The 15,326-nt window shown below is 54.7% G+C and overlaps 2 protein-coding genes across 9 annotated transcripts in view; one reads left to right on the top strand and one right to left on the bottom strand.

The window, feature by feature from the left end:
- PPP4R1 (protein phosphatase 4 regulatory subunit 1) overlaps window positions 1–9,085 on the top strand; it is an 84,277-nt gene extending 75,192 nt beyond the window's left edge. For all 7 annotated transcript variants that reach the window (XM_070050488.1, XM_070050487.1, XM_070050486.1 and 4 more), the window contains 5 exons: window positions 4,306–4,406; window positions 5,917–6,037; window positions 6,124–6,258; window positions 7,057–7,198; window positions 7,989–9,085. In XM_070050488.1, the coding sequence (XP_069906589.1) occupies window positions 4,306–4,406; window positions 5,917–6,037; window positions 6,124–6,258; window positions 7,057–7,198; window positions 7,989–8,152 (663 nt within the window). In that variant the 3' untranslated portion in view covers window positions 8,153–9,085. The remainder of the gene's footprint in view (window positions 1–4,305; window positions 4,407–5,916; window positions 6,038–6,123; window positions 6,259–7,056; window positions 7,199–7,988) is intronic.
- Window positions 9,086–13,152: 4,067 nt separating this feature from the next.
- The window catches only part of RALBP1 (ralA binding protein 1), a 44,690-nt gene continuing 42,516 nt past the window's right edge, over window positions 13,153–15,326 (bottom strand). For both annotated transcript variants that reach the window (XM_008261040.4, XM_051852157.2), the window contains one exon: window positions 13,153–14,752. In XM_008261040.4, the coding sequence (XP_008259262.2) occupies window positions 14,510–14,752 (243 nt within the window). In that variant the 3' untranslated portion in view covers window positions 13,153–14,509. The remainder of the gene's footprint in view (window positions 14,753–15,326) is intronic.

The raw sequence follows: 15,326 nt of genomic DNA, 5'->3' as shown, positions 1-15,326 counted from the left end.
GGTGAGGCTGAGCATATTTCCATGTTTTCCAACCGTTTTTCACTTTATAAATTTTAAATTATATTTGTTTCTCATTTTACTTATTTTGCTTCCGAGGGTCATTTTTGCTGATTTGTAGGGGCCTGCTATGTGGAGATGCTGTTGAGTAGGAAGTTATCACACAAGGGGTGCGCTGAGAATGGGCGCGCAGAACGTGAAGTGGGGTGGCAGGAGAGACGGCAGTTCTCATCTCCTTTGCTTTCCTGACCGTGAGTGTGTGGGGCACAGCCAAAATCCCCTGGGAGCTGGGAGCAGGATGGAATTGGCATAAGGCCAGTGCTCCCTGGGTGCTCACCCTGGCCTGTGTTCCGGGAGAAATGTCCATCTACACCAGGCATGAGTGTGGTCAAGAACGTCCCTTGGTTCAAGACCCTCATCTGGTCATTGGCTCCCAGCACATCACAGCTGATGTCTCCTTGATGGTGCTGGTGAGTTTCCAGCCAGGGACGTGGAAGGTGGCCTGGAAGCCTGATGTCCATGTTGCTTGTGTAGATCATCAGCTCACGAGCTAGTCCCGGGGGTCACTGGTCCTGCAGTGGGGTTGGACCAGGTCAGTCCCCAGGCAGGGTAGACCACTACTGTTCACCTGCCTACCTCACCCATGCCTTCCTGTTGTGTTGTCCTTAAGAAAAACCTGTTCAAATCTAAGAAAAGGTTAATCTGCTGACTTACAAAAAACTTAAAATGTAGCAGTCCAACTCAGATCCACCAAATTTTTTTTTTAAGATTTTATTTATTTGAGAGGTAGAGTTACAGTGAGAGGAAGAGACAGAGAGGTCTTCCATCCGCTGGTTCACTCCCCAAATGGTTGTTGGCAACGGTCAGAGCTGCGCTGATCCGAAGCCAGAAGTCAAGAGATTTCTGTGTCTCCCACGCGGGTGCAGGGGCCCAAGGACTTGGGCCATCTTCCACTGCTTTCCCAGGCCATAGCAGAGAGCTGGATTGGAAGAGGGGCAGGCGGGACTAGAACCGGCGTCCATATGGGTTGCCCGCAGGTGGAGGATTAACCTACTGTGCCACGGTGCCGGCCCCCCCACCTAGATGTTTCAAAAGTATAACTTTAAAAACACGAAAATGAAAAAAATCAGCTGCAGGTGTGGCACTGGCACAGCCGGTTAAGCCACTGCCTGCGATGCCAGCATCCCACATGGGCACCTGTTCAAATCCTGGCTGCTCCACTTCCAATCCAGCTCCCTGCTAATGCACCTGGGAAGGCTGCAGAAGATGGTTCAAGTCCTTGGGCCCCTGCACCAACATGGGAGACCTGGATGAGGCTCCTGGCTTCTGGCTTCGGCCTGGCCCAGTCCTGGCTATTGTGGTCACCTGGGGAGTGAACCAACGATGGAAGATCTCTCTCTCTTATAGATAGATAGATCTCTCTCTCTCATATATATATATATATATATATATATATATATATATCATATCTCTCTCTCAAGCTGCCTTTCAAATAAATAAAATAAATTAAAAAAAAAATCTGCTACAAGGGGATGATGCCACGTTTTTATTAGCTCTTGTCTAAGGCAGTGCTTCGTAGTACCTACAGCCTTCATGAGAACTGGGCCGGAGGGTCCCCCTTTGGACCATGGGAGAGAAAGTGGAGTGATCCAGGGATGTGGGTCATGGTGGTGAAGGTCTTGCCCTGTAGTGAAAAAAACTAAAAAAGTAAATCAGTAGTGAGAAAAAGTTGCAAAGTGTCATTCCCTGGACCAAGCCACCCTGCAGCCTGGGGCCAGTGTGGCTGGTCTGTGTCGATCCCTGAGCACCCTGCTGCCCCCGCCTCTGTCCTGTGGCCCTGACATGCTCCTAGTCCTGAAAGAGGGTTTAGAGGTGGAGATGAGGCCTTCTTAGTCCAATCCCATTTGAATGGGCCTCTCTGGTGCCTGTGGCATTCTCCTCCTCGGGGTAGACAAGGGAAAAGCCAAAACCGCCCTTTCTCCCAGTGCTTTGCAGGCGCTGGCCTCAGTGTCCCCAACTGTGTCCTGAGCCCCAGGCTGGCTTCTGCAGCTCCACCCTTTGCCCTTGTCCCAGACTTAAGCCAGCAGGCCCTCTAGGCATTGTGGCAACTCCAGCATTCTCCCTGATTAACCCTGTCAGAGCCAGCAGTTCTCAAAAGGGTGGTCCCAGGACCAGCAGTGTCAGCACCCCCTGAAAATGTCACAGGAGCACATTCTTGGGCCCTGCTTGGATTGGTGTCCCCAGGGTGCTGTAGCATATTACCACAAACCTCGGGGGCTGAAACATCATGCCCTCTGACAGTTTGAGAGTCTACGTCTTGTTGGCTCTAGGGGACAGTCTCTCCCTGCCTCTTCCAGCTTCTGATGGTTGCCCACTGCCTTCAGTGTTCCTTTGCTGTTTGCTCTGAGCATCCCATTTGGCTCCAGGAACCCCTTAAGTTAAGCTGTCTCCTGTGCCCTTGTGGTTTGCCCCCATGTGAAGCATGTCCTAGCTCTCAGGCTCAGCTCCATTCCCTGCCCAGCCTGCAGTCAGCCCTGGTCCTTCCTGTGGTGAGAGGTGTTAGAAGCCAAGGTTCAGGCCCTAGGAGTGCTCAGTGCTCCCCAAGTGTCATGTCTTACAGCTTTGAGGAGTCAGGGCTTCAGAGCTGAGAGGTTTTTGTTTCTGTTTTAATATTTATACATTTATTTGAAAGGCAGAGTTAGAGAGTGAGATCTTCCATCTGCTGGCTCACTCCCCAAATGACCACAATGGCCAGAGCTGGACCTATCTGAAGCCAGGAGCTTCTTCCCAGTCTTCCCTGTGGGTGCAGGGCCCAAGCACTTGAGTCATCTTCCCCACTGCTTTCCCAGGCTTATTAGCAAGGAGCTGGATCAGAAGTGGAGCAGCTGGGACTTGAACTGGCATCCATATGGAATGCTGGCCCACAGGCAGTGGCTTTATGTCATTTGTGGGGCCAGCATTGTGGTGTAGCAGGTGAAGCCTCCTGCCTGTGACGCCTGCATCCCCTACGGGCACTGGTTCGAGACCCAGCCATTCCGCTTTTGATCCAGCTCCCTGCAAATGTACTTGGGAAAGCAGTGGAAGATGGCCCAAGTACTTGGGCCCCTGCACCCATGTGGGAGACCCAGAAGAAGCTCTGGCTGCTGGCTGCTGGCTGCTGGCTGCAGCCTGGCCCAGCCCTAGCAGTTGAGGCAATCTGGGGACTGAATTAGCAGATGAGAGTCTCTCTCTCTTTCTCCTCCTCTCTTTCTGACTCTGCCTTTCAAGTAAATAAAAAGAGTAAATCTTAATAAAATACCATTTGCTCAATAATGTAACATACATGAAATAGTTTCAGAATTACTCCACTAATAGTGATTCCAACATCAAATCAGCTAGTGATGTTCAAGGTTGCCTCAGCACATTCTGTCTTTAGCACCACGTTCGGGCTGCGGCTGTATTTCCTCTGTGTTACATGTTTGATGTAGTTGAGTTTACTTGTTTCCATTTAAAACAAGGAGTTCTCTTGTTGTTGACTGTCCACCATTAAACATGTGTAGAACAGGTATTTGGATCCTTTGGTTTTTTTCTGCTCAGCTTCTTAACTGCGCACCTGCAGTGTGTTATCACAGTGCCTCCACGGGACTGCAGCCCTGGCTGGGGCAGAGTCCCTGTCTTCAGAGTTCTCGGTCACAAGCGTGTCTTGTGAATGAAGCGGGTGAGAGCTATGAAACGCAACGCCCATGGTACTGTAGGGTTTCGTGCTGGTCACTGGCAGACTCAGGAGAAGGTGAAGAGAGACAAGGCGTTTAGCCTGCAGTTAAAACACTGCTTAAGATGCCCATGGCCAGGTTGCCTGGGTTTCAGGCCTGACTCCAGCGTCCTGCTGATGTGCACCTTGGAGACAGCAGGCGGTGGCTCAGGTAGTTGGGTCTCTGCCCAGGCTTAAGAGACATGGGTTGCATTCCCAGCTCTGGCTTTGGCTCTGGCTCTGGCTCTGGCTCCAGCCCAGCCCAGGCCCACGTCATGGGCATTTGGGGAGTGAAGCAGCAAATGGGAGTATGTGTGCTCTCTGTCTCTCACTGCCTTTCAGATAAAAAATAGTAAGTTAAAAAAAAAAACTTTAAAGCTGATAATTCTTGAAGGTAAATGGAGCTATATAGGAAAAGATGAATACCTACCTATTTTAAAACAATTAAATATAGGCACTACATTTATTTCTTCAGAAAAGTTGACCTTATTATAATCTGTCTTCAAGCACTCTAGTGAGAGAAAGGATGTCTGTACCCAACCTGGCTAACTTAAAACATCTTTATTTGGTTGCCTCAGCTTCTTCATATTGACAAGAGAAGAGAATATCTCTATCAACTTCAGGAGTTTTTGGTGACGGATAATAGCAGAAATTGGCGCTTTCGAGCGGAATTGGCTGAGTAAGTTCCCCGGTTCTCCTGATTGTCTTGCAGGGATGTATGTTTACGTTCTTTGTACCTTGTGTGGATCAGGGTTCCTGCCTGTGTGCTCCTCCGGCCTCTCTTGCAGTGCAGGTCTTGCTGGCCCCTGTGGTCTGCAGGGAGCTGGTTTGAGTTCGGCTGTGGGCTGCCATGGTGGAGTGCTGAGGGTGGGAGCGGAGTGCTGGGGGCTCTGTCTGGTGTCCGCACCCCTGCGTGCTGGGGACTGGTGCTCTCTTGCTTTGGTTCCCACTCATCTCTGGGGCAGCTTCGGGAGGCTGTGTGTGCCCTCCCCGCCAGCAGACTCCAGCTGGTGTCCGAGCTGGATCCCTCCTCACGGGGTCCAGCGCTTGCTGGAACAGAGTGTTCTCCCCGCCACTGCGTCTCGGCTGCCCCTCCAGTGCCCGCTGGGGGCAGGCGTCAGGCTTCTGCTTTGTATGGGAAAAGGGTGGAGGTGCCACCGCTGGCCTGACGCCTGACACCCATCAGTCACTTCCTGCCCACTCAGGGTCCCCTCCCTGGTCCTTTCCTGAGCAGGGGGAGGCGAGTTCCCCTGTGGCGGCCACACCCAGTCCACCCCCACCCCCAGCTGGCCACAGCTGCGGCTGCTTTCTCCCCGCCCTCCGAGGCTCCTGGGAGGCCCTTCGAGTCCTGTCTCTCCCCAGTTGGAAGTTGGGTGCCTGATAGGCTCAGGAAGAGATTTAGCGCTTTGCCCCTTGAGTTGGCATCACAGTGATGTTCTGCATCCCACACTGAAGCTGAAGACCTGCTCGGGATTTTTACATTGAACTTTTGTGTCAGAATCAGTGTGTGTGTCTCTCCTTGAGGAACGGTTCCGCTGTGTGTGTGTGTGTGTGTGTGTGTGTGTGTGTGTGCAGGCGCACGCACTGCTGGGCATCCGTGTTTGTAGTTTCCCTCTGCCGCTTAGACAGCATCTGGGAGGCAGAGCTCCCATTCCTGTGCAGGCTGTCTCCTCGGGTGTCACTGCAGCTGCTCCCGTCAGCCTGCTGGGTGTCGTGCTGACCTTGGGCTCTGGCTGGTCGCAGCAGGACAGTCGTGGAGGGCCCCCTGGCTGCTGTCAGCCTCGGCAAGTGTCCCCTTCCCCAAGAAGCCACTCACAGGCTGGACGAGTGCACAGCAGGCTCCTGCAGGCTGCTGGCCTGGCCTTCTGAGACAGCCAGCCTGCAGATGGAAGCTTCTGGGCACGTGGTAACCACCGCTGTGGAGAAAGTGTAGGCGCAGCCCTGCGGCAGACAGCAGGGCAGGCTTCCTGCACTCCAGGCCCCGTGCGCAGTGTTGCGGCTTCGGTGTCCCTCCGTTCCTCGGGGAGAGGCGCTCCCTGGACGGCAGGCAGAGAGGCCTGTCTAGTTCATGCTCTCTGTGTGCATCTCCCAGGGACTCAGTGTCCAGAATTACAGGCGCTTCACACACTTAGCCCTTTCTCGACTGTCTGTCCTTGAAACGGTAACTGCATTTCCTTGTGTGTTTGTAGACAGCTGATCTTGCTTCTAGAATTGTACAGCCCCCGGGACGTTTATGACTATTTGCGCCCCATTGCTCTGAATCTGTGTGCAGACAAAGTGTCTTCTGTTCGCTGGATCTCCTACAAGTTGGTATGTATGCACCTTTGCAGTGGCCTCTAGCTCAGTAAGATCCCAGAGCAGAAAGGGGTCCTTACTCCTCCACGCTCTCCTCCTAGGTCAGCGAGATGGTGAAGAAGCTGCACATGGCCACGCCCCCGACGTTCGGGGTGGACCTCATCAATGAGCTGGTAGAGAACTTTGGCAGGTGCCCCAAGTGGTCTGGGCGGCAGGCCTTCGTCTTTGTCTGCCAGGTACGCCGCTTGGGCTGCCTTTTTATTGCCCTCCCTTCTCCTGCACCCTTTGCTTTTCCTTAAGAAGTAGAGCTTGACCACCCGGTCGTCTGACCTCCGATCTGAGCGTCTCCGGCTCTTCCTCTTGAGTTGGTGCTTTCAGTCCTCAGTCAGCTGAGCTGGTTCTGAAGCTGGCGCGGACCAGGCCTCCCGTGCTGCCGTCCGTACGTGGACCACGCCCACACATACCGTACATCCATACACGGACCATGCCTACACATGGTCCATACATACGTCCATACATGGGCCATGCCTACCCATGCTGCTGTCCGTACGTGGACCACGCCTACACATGCTGTCGTCCGTTTGTGGACCATGCCTACACATGCCGTACATCCATACATGGACCATGCCTGCACATGCTGTGCATCCATACATGGACCATGCCTGCACATGCTGTGCATCCATACATGGACCGTGCCTACACATGCTGCTGTCTGTACATGGACCGTGTCGTGTACTCTGCACTGTCCGTGTGCATGAGTTGTCACACATACGCATACAGTGTACCCTGCAGGCACACACACTGTGTCACCCACCAGGGCCGCCTGTCTGGCCTGCAGTGCAGGTGTGCAAGTGGTGGCAGGGGGAGGTGCAGTGGGATTCCTTCGTGTCCTCCTTGTTTGGGGTTCTGGAGTCTCGATGAAAAAGCAGGAGGTAAAATGTGTCCCCTCAGGGTGTGGCAGGCAGGCTGTGTCAGCGCGCATTGCCTCTGTGCAGCCGGGCTGACAGCGTGCCGCTGCTCGCTCTCTGCCGCAGACGGTCATTGAAGACGACTGCCTCCCCATGGACCAGTTTGCTCTGCATCTGATGCCCCACTTGCTGACCTTGGCCAACGACAGGGTTCCCAATGTCAGAGTGCTGCTCGCAAAGACATTAAGACAGACTCTGCTGGAGAAAGGTAAGTGGGGGACCAGCGGGAAGCGCACCGGGCGGGCAAAGGGTGTGAGGTGTTGGTAGCGCCGCTTCTCTTGACGGGCCAGGCAGGCCAGCATTCTGCTGTGCCAAGAGAACCTTCGATCCTGGGCACACACTGATTGTGTCATTTGGAACCTGAAACTAGTAGTTTTAACATTTGGGCATCTACCACAGCCTTGCAGCCTGCCTGCCCCCCCTCTCCATTGCTGGGGTTGAGGCTGGGGAAACAGAGTTGCTTGCCCTCCCCCTCTGCCATCATTGGTAGGCAGGGCGGTTGCCCGGGGCCTACTTCTGGAGATCGCCGGTCCCCACGGGCAGGCCACCCCGTGCCGCGTCAGTGGAGTGGGTGCAGGAATGCAGGAGTGACGAGGGAAAAAGGCTCTGATGAGCTTCCGAGAAAAAGGAGTATCACTGCTTTTTCAAAATCACAGTGAAGAGGAAATGGCTAGGGAAAGTTGGGCTGGTCTTTATAGCTGCGTGTGCGCGCGCACGTTGATGGCGTCTGGAGCTCTTACCCTGTTTACAAGCTAATTAATGGCAAGGAAGTGTAAGTCTCCTTTAATGCTCCTTCGCTGTCATCGAATAGCATGAGATTTAGCTGATCATAGAAGTAATCAGGCTAAACCTCCTACTTCTCGCCGATTACTGTGTGTGACCCGGCGTGGCGTGTGGCGTGCTAGTGTGAAGTCACACTTTCTCGTGACTGAGCACTGTCATGCTTGTGCTCCGCCACCCCCTGACCCCTTCCTCCCCTGTGCGCCCCTGCTTTGCAGACTACTTCCTGGCCTCGGCCGGCTGCCACCAGGAGGCCGTGGAGCAGACGGTCATGGCTCTGCAGATGGATCGCGACAGCGACGTCAAGTATTTTGCTAGCGTCCTCCCAGCCAGTACCAAAATCTCCGAAGATGCCCTGAGCACGGCCTCCTCGACCTACTAGCAAAGCCGGGCCCGTGGTGTCTCTCCTGCCTCCGTGGGCGCTCCCGCACGCGCGACCCGGGCCGGCCTTGGGAAGGAGGCCCCTTCCTCTCTTGCAGACTCAATCGCAGGTACAAGTTGCCTACACCTGATGCCAGGGATGCCAACAGTCAAGAGCAAGTACAGTAAACACTATTATCTTATCTTGACTTTAAGGGAAAATAATTTCTCAGAGGATTATAATTGTCACCGAAGCCTTAAATTCTTCTGTCTTCCTGACTGAATGAAACTTGAATTGGCTGAGCATTTTCCTTGCGGAAGAGATGAGATTCCCAGAGACCTGCACTGCTTTCTCCTGGTTTTCTTTAACCACCGATACATGAAATTCTTACAGCCAGCAGGCGGACGCGAAAGAGACCTTCAGTATTAGCCCTGACCGTCTCCGCCAAGGCAAGGACCTGCCGGGGCGCGGGGCCAGCCGCCCAGCCCTGCCCCGCCCCGCCCCGCCCCGCGTGTGAATAGTTTTTGACGTGTATAAATGGGAAAGGAGATTTGGATTTCTCCCAAGGGCTTGATGCTAACACTAAAGTAGAACCTGATTTTAACTCTCCGTGCAGCACATTGCTGCATGCATTTACGGAACCTTCGCCGAGTATCTGTGTCCTGATGTCTTTCATGCTGGTCATGACCTGAAGGAAATTTATTAGCACGCGTGTTGTATGTCAGGTGTTTTTAACTTGATCATGATCAGCTCTGAGGTGCAGCTTTCTTCACACACTGTACATACCTGTGACCACTCTGGGGAGTGTTGCAGTCCCTAATCATGCTCTTTAAAACCGTTGGGGCACAAGTTCTCTTGTCCAAATAAAATTTATTAATAAGATCTATATAGAGAGATATATACACTTTTGATTGTTTTCTAGATGTCTGCAAATAAATGCAATTTGTGACCGGTGTTAATGGTTTAGTATGAAATGGGGAGGCCAGATTAAAATATGTCTGTTCATGACTTTGGTGGTCTCTAGATCTGCCATGTTGCCTGGCTGGCGGGGTTTCTCCTGGCGGACAGCAGGGGCTCCCTGGGCCCCCTGAGCTGCCTGCAGCCTCCGAGGGTAAGTGAGGCCTCCTGGGGGTTAAAGCAGCTCAGAGCCCCGGTTTCTTCATCAGTGGGATGGGAATCGCTAAGAGCTGCCCTGCTTCCCCCAGGGTCATCTTGCAGCCGGAATGTGCTGTGTCATAGACGGCTCTGATGAGCCCCAGGTCGAAGAGCCCTCGGGCCGAGTCCCCGTGGTGCTTCTCTGGGTTTGGTTTACTCACTCAGCCAGTGGGGGCTCCCCGGCCGGGCCGGAGAGGTTCCCCTGAGCCTTGGTGTGGACTCGGAATGTTCGGCTGCTCTCCGCACACGCTATTACACGTGAGCCTTTGGTTGGTTGCTGTGGCGTCACAACCCAGGAGTCTGCGCTCCGGAACGTGAGTGAACACGTGAACGGAGAGTGACAGGTGCCGCCCAGACGGATGAGTCCCACACGGCGGGCCGGGGCCCTTGGCCTGTCAGTTTGTGGAAGTGGCCTCGGGTTCGCCATGCGGTGGCCCGGGTGCGTTTCTCAGAGGGCAGCTCCGGCCTTACGCAGAGTCGCGTGGTCGCGTTCAGCCGAGCTTTGCAGGTCCGCGCCCTCTGTTACACACTTTGTCTCCCACAGTTCCAGGGCTCTGAGTTACATGAGAATCACTCACTCAGAGCCACAGGGTCTTTGTTTGTTGTTTTGTGGTTTTTAAAGCAGAAGCAGTGACTTCACGTGCACGAGTGTAGAGAATTCGGGAAGTTGGACGCGGCCCTGGCCCAGGCCCTCACCTCCGCGCCGCTCTGGCTGTAGGGACGCTCAGAGGTGCTTTCTGGGTGCCTGGCTGGCTTTCCCCAGCTGCTGGGAACCTGCCTGCCTGTTGGGTGGCTTTGAGGGGCTGCTGGTCTATGACCTTTGTCTCAATGCCATAAATGTCTATGATGCCAGACGGCTGTGGTTTCCCCAGAACCCTCCAACTCTGAATGGCCGCGGAGTTGGAGAATTCCTGCCGGCAGCCCTGCCCGTGTCCTGAGCTGCCCCGGACAGCCTCTTGTCAGCTGGGCCGCCGTCAGCCCTGCAGGTGCAGATCCCCGTGATCCTGGGGGTGCAGCCATCTCCAGGGTGCAGGCTGCTCAGTACACCAGGGAGGGGCTGGGGCAGGGCCCCATCAGACAGCACGGGGCCAGACAGAGCCGCGATGAGGGCAGCAGGGGCCAGGCTGGGACCTGAGCTTCATGGGGCAAGTGTGGCAGCGCTTCTGTGCAAGGTTCCGGGAGACCCAGAAGCGGTTAAGCACCCCATCACCAAGCATACGGCCTCTGTGAAGTTAACCCTCACCCAACCAGAGAAGCAAGCAAGCCTGGTGGAGGTACAGGAGAAACAGCAAGACTGCAGCTCTGTTTTATTCTCATTCCTGCCTTTCATCCTGTAGAGTGCGGGACCTGGAGCAGGACCCCCGGGGAAGGTGCGGAGGGCAGCGGCCTTGGGGAGCCCTGTGAGGGGCTTGGGGTGGGGCCACCCCTTCCAAAGGGCACTTGTGATGGGTTCTGAGTGACCAGGATGGGTGGGAGCCCACGGAGTTCCCGTGTGAGTTTCCCCCAGGAAACTGTGTGCTGACTTCCATTAGCGTGGCGGGGAGACACAACCCTCAAATTACTCTTCTGGAAACTCCAAAGTCAAGGTCATCTGGTGCTGTCTTGAAAATGAACACTTCCACCCAGAGGTTTTGACCTTCAGAACATTTTGACTGTAAACAGAAATTCAGTGTTAATTTTCGTGTAAGGGAGGGAACACCAGGAAGCCAGTATAATTTTTGTCTTGGAGAAATTTCCTTAAGGGTTTCCTAGAAAACAGAAGCTCATTGCTGAAGGTTTTGGTCTGGCTGACCCTCTGCAGCCTTCATTGCTGTGGCTTTACTTCCACCAGGTCTTCTCTTCTTTTAGGTCAACTTTTGCTGATTCAGATTTGGCAAAAATTTAAGTTTTTAGTCCATAATTTCAGCATATGAGTATTTCAACCTGATCAGATTTATTTCACGTTAATGATGCCACCATTGGACACAGGGCAGCTACTGAGTAGTGCTGTTGGATGTCCCACGGGACCATCAGGAGCAGCTTGAGACGCCAGCCTCCCTCCCGGAGACCTGGTGCCCTGACCTAACCTCCTGTGCGAGCAGTCTTCATGCCAGAGATGTAAGCAAGATTTTCACTGCCAAGTGAGAAACTCTGGAATTTTCTCAGCTGGCTACAGACATCCTCCCGAGGAGGAAGTGGTTGGTTCTTTGTCTCACTGTCGCTGGAAGGTTCAGCAGACGCCTCTCGCCCAAGGAGGGAGGCAAGACGGGGTGCATTCAATTCAGATTAGAGCCCTGCTTGTTTCTCCTCCCAACCCCCCATATCTGTCCATTCTGACCACTGGACCCAAAGTGACCCCACAGAGGCCATGTGTGCAGTGACACTGGCGATGGCACCAGCTGCAGTTCACAGTTCTGCCTCCCACCTACAGAAGGGTGGGTAGTCAGGGTCACTGGGTTCATCTAGGAGGCCGTATCTGCACCACAAAGACCACGCGGGCCACGAGCAAGTGTGGGCCCAACACCCAGGCCAGGCGCCTTACCAAGTGCAGGAATTCCCACCTCTCTGGTGGGAAGAGAGAAGTTCAAGAAACCACTTACTGCAGGTTTTGAACGAAGGGGCCACAAGGTAAGGTTTTCCTGGGTACAGCCCCCGGGGCCCTCCAGTCCTGGCAGTTTCTGTGGCCACCAAGTCCTGCTGGGACCTCACAGAGTACAGACAGGATGTTGCCCTGGGCTGAGGCAGGAGCCAAGGGGAAGAATTTGGAACAGAAATTAGAGCCTGCTGCAAGCAAGAGCCCTCGTGTGCTGGCTGAACTAAAACAGCCTGCTCTGAGCCGTGGTCTACCGGCTGCAGGGGCTCAGGATCGGAGCAGCCTGTAAACCCCCTTGTTGCAGGCTGGGGGGCAGGAAGGGGAGGTGGTGCTCGCCGAACTCGGCAGGTGGTGTTCGGGGCTCCTGCGCCTTCCTCTGCCCAGGCTCACTCTGCCTGGGTCTCGTGACCTCACCTCACCAGAAAAGCTTGCTAATTGTACATGGAGGGGACAACACCCACCTCACCTCCGAGCGCATCACCTTACCAAGGCCTGGGTGTGTGATGGGCTCAGGCCCTACCATTTGTGCCACATGTGATAACAATGGGCAGGGCCTCCATCACGTCGGGGCTCAGACTGGAGACACAGAATCAGGACGGTGCCCTTGCAGAAAGCCCAGATGCAGCTCCATCTCCATCAACCTGGCTGACTCTAACGTGTAAGGCCTCGTGTTGACAATGCACGGGAAATGGCTGGCTCAGTGCGTGTTCAGTGTCCCGTGGAACTAGCTGCAGGCACTGGTTTCCTCTGGGAGGCTGGTCCCAGTGCTCACACCAATACCACTGCTTCCAGGTCCAACACTGAATGACATCAGGCCAGGGTGTCCAAAACCTTCCAGAAACAAGAACCTAACCAGTCCATACGTTTACTTAAGTTTAGCGCTCCAGAGAAGCCAGCTGTTTGAGCTTGAAGTGACAGTTTTTGATTGTGGCACTTTCAAGGAACCACAATCACTGTTCCAGACCAACCTGACCCCGCACACTAGCCAAGGAGTGGCTGCTTGGGCTGAGTGCTTGCTGCCCGGGTGAGCCGCACTGCGCCACAACGGGCCAAGCTCTTGCCTCCTGCACCCCAGAAGCTGCTCAGAGAAACCACGGGCCCAGGCCACGGGGCCGGGCTAAGGCAAGTTCACAGAGCAGCAGGCACGTCTTTAAGGGCGAGGCTGAGGCAGCTGCAGGCACAAGCCGTGGTTCGTGGCCGCCACACCTGCCTGGGTGACAGATTAAATGGATGCCTTACTTGTAACCGGGACTCAATGGTGTTAAAGAACCCACACAAAAGCACCGAGACACTGTTTTTTTCCCAAATGGCTGTTGAATTTATTCGCTTGATCAATAATGGTCCTGGCAAAAATGAGTTAACCAACGCTGAGACCTTTTGTCATGAAATGCTAAATTTAAAAATCCATGATACCGTGATAGAAATTAGAGTTTACACAAACAAAAAGGAAACCATCACTATTGCCGGCAAATGTGAGATGAATGTACTGACAGGACAGCTAGAAGGCGCTGATACATTGGTATTTGACACCTGACCATATTTTCAGTCACCATAATATCTTCTCTCCAGATTTAAAAAAATAGTATGCTGATTTCTATAACAAAGCTTTTTTTCTCGTACAAAAATCAAATAATGGCCAACAAGTCACAACAGTGCAATAGGTAGAGGATAAAAAACCGCGTCGAACAGGTGCTGAAAATAAATACTAACTGGGGGGGGGGGGGGAGGAGAGCCCTCGGGTGGGGTTTGTCGTCACCACCTTAGTGCGTGTGGGGTTTGTCGGGAGCCCCAAGACCCGACCTGTCTCACGGTGCTACCCCGCAGGGGGAGCCCGGCCCGGGAAGCCGGCTCGTTCCAGGAAGGGGCCATTTCTGGCGCTCCCCCTTGTCAGTGGCGGCCGTGGGCAGCTTCCGGAGACCACACGGTGAGGGACAGCTTTCGTTTGAGCATATACATATATACACACACGCACACCCCAGAGCATATATATATGTATATGGCTTATTCAGGCAGAGGCCGCGCACACTCTCGCCCGAGCAAGCAACCCCAGCCGCTCCGGTTGTCCCGGGAGGTGGGTGGTGGTGGTCAGGGCGCAGGCCTTCGCGGATCGCTGGCAGTGACCGCCGCCTGCGAGCCCAGCGGGCCGTCGGAGGCCGGGGCTCAGGGGCCGAGGGGAGTGGGAGGGCGAGGCGGCTCCCCGTGACTGTGATCTGCACCGAGAAGGTGTGAAAGGCACGAGCAAGAGTGACTCGGTACGGAGGCCCCGCGGGCGGGACGCAGGCGTCCCCAGCAGGCCGCAGGGACCTGGTTTGGTTCCCCCCCTGGAATGAGAAAGAGGTCCTGATTCCGCTGTGATACAAAAGCAAAGAAAGACGATTTTTGGTTTAAAAAGAAGCCACTCAAGGGTTAAAATAGTTACTTTAAGTTAACAAAGAAAATTAATCTTCAAATAAGCTGACACTATCTGGAAAACTCATCCGTCCCTGCAAGCCCACGGGGCGCTGCTCCGTCCTCCGGCCCGGGCGGGCCGCCGCGGAGGAGCCGCCGGGAGCTGGAGCCGGAGCCGCCGCCCTGGCGGCAGGAGGAGCCGTCTTTACAGAATGTACAGTAAAGACGCAGAGGCCGAGGGCTCCGCGGGCGCCGCCAGCGGCTCAGATGGGCGTCTCCTTCCGGTCCTTGCTCGGCGACGGCTTCGCAGGCTCCTTGCCGGCCTTGGGCTGCTCGGGGCCGCCGTCCGCGCCGCGCCGCTCCCGCTCCCGCTCCGCCTCCTCGTCCTCCGGCGCCTGCGGCTCGCCCTTGGCTCGCTGCATCTGCAGCAGGCGCAGCTGCACGCGCAGCTCGATGATGGCCTCGCGCTCCTCGTGGATCGCCTGGTTCAAGTGATTGTTCTTGATCTTGAGGAACGACAAGAGGGCAGTTACCACGCACGGAAGCAGCTCAGAAGGACGGCGGCCCAGGCGCAGAGAGCAGTCGGCCAGGGCCTCCTACAAGGAGTCTAGCTTTGTTTTAGCCAACTTAGTCGTGAGGCAACAGACTGGGGCAGGAGCGGGACTATGCAGATGGGCACAGACGCACCTGGACTCAGAATGGGAAGGAACATGGACTGGGCTCCCAGTGACAGCAGAGGCAACACCGGGAAACATCAAAGCAGCAACAGGAAACACCGACTTCACTAAGTAGTGTCACTCACTTCGGTTTCTGAACTGCCCTTCCTTAACTAAGGAGAAACTACAAGTGGGCCTCGCAGCAATTAGGGGCATCAGGGAAAAAAAACCTAGATGTGCCTCAAAAGTCTGTCTTTTGTGAATGGCACCACTGTAAGTCTGGAATTGCTAGTCAAACTGCAGAAAACTGCCTCCAATTCCAAGTCTGCATTCATTCGGCCAGGGGTCCGCAGGGCAGGACGGTCTCGGCCCCGTCAGCGGCCACTGCCCGGCCGCCCTGGCGCCTTTGCGGTCAGGGTGTGAG

This window comes from Oryctolagus cuniculus, chromosome 10 (genome assembly GCF_964237555.1).
Source record: "Oryctolagus cuniculus chromosome 10, mOryCun1.1, whole genome shotgun sequence".
Classification (NCBI taxonomy): Eukaryota; Metazoa; Chordata; class Mammalia; order Lagomorpha; family Leporidae; genus Oryctolagus; species Oryctolagus cuniculus.
Note: the sequence above shows the minus strand (reverse complement) of the source record. Positions and strands in the feature narration are given on the sequence as shown.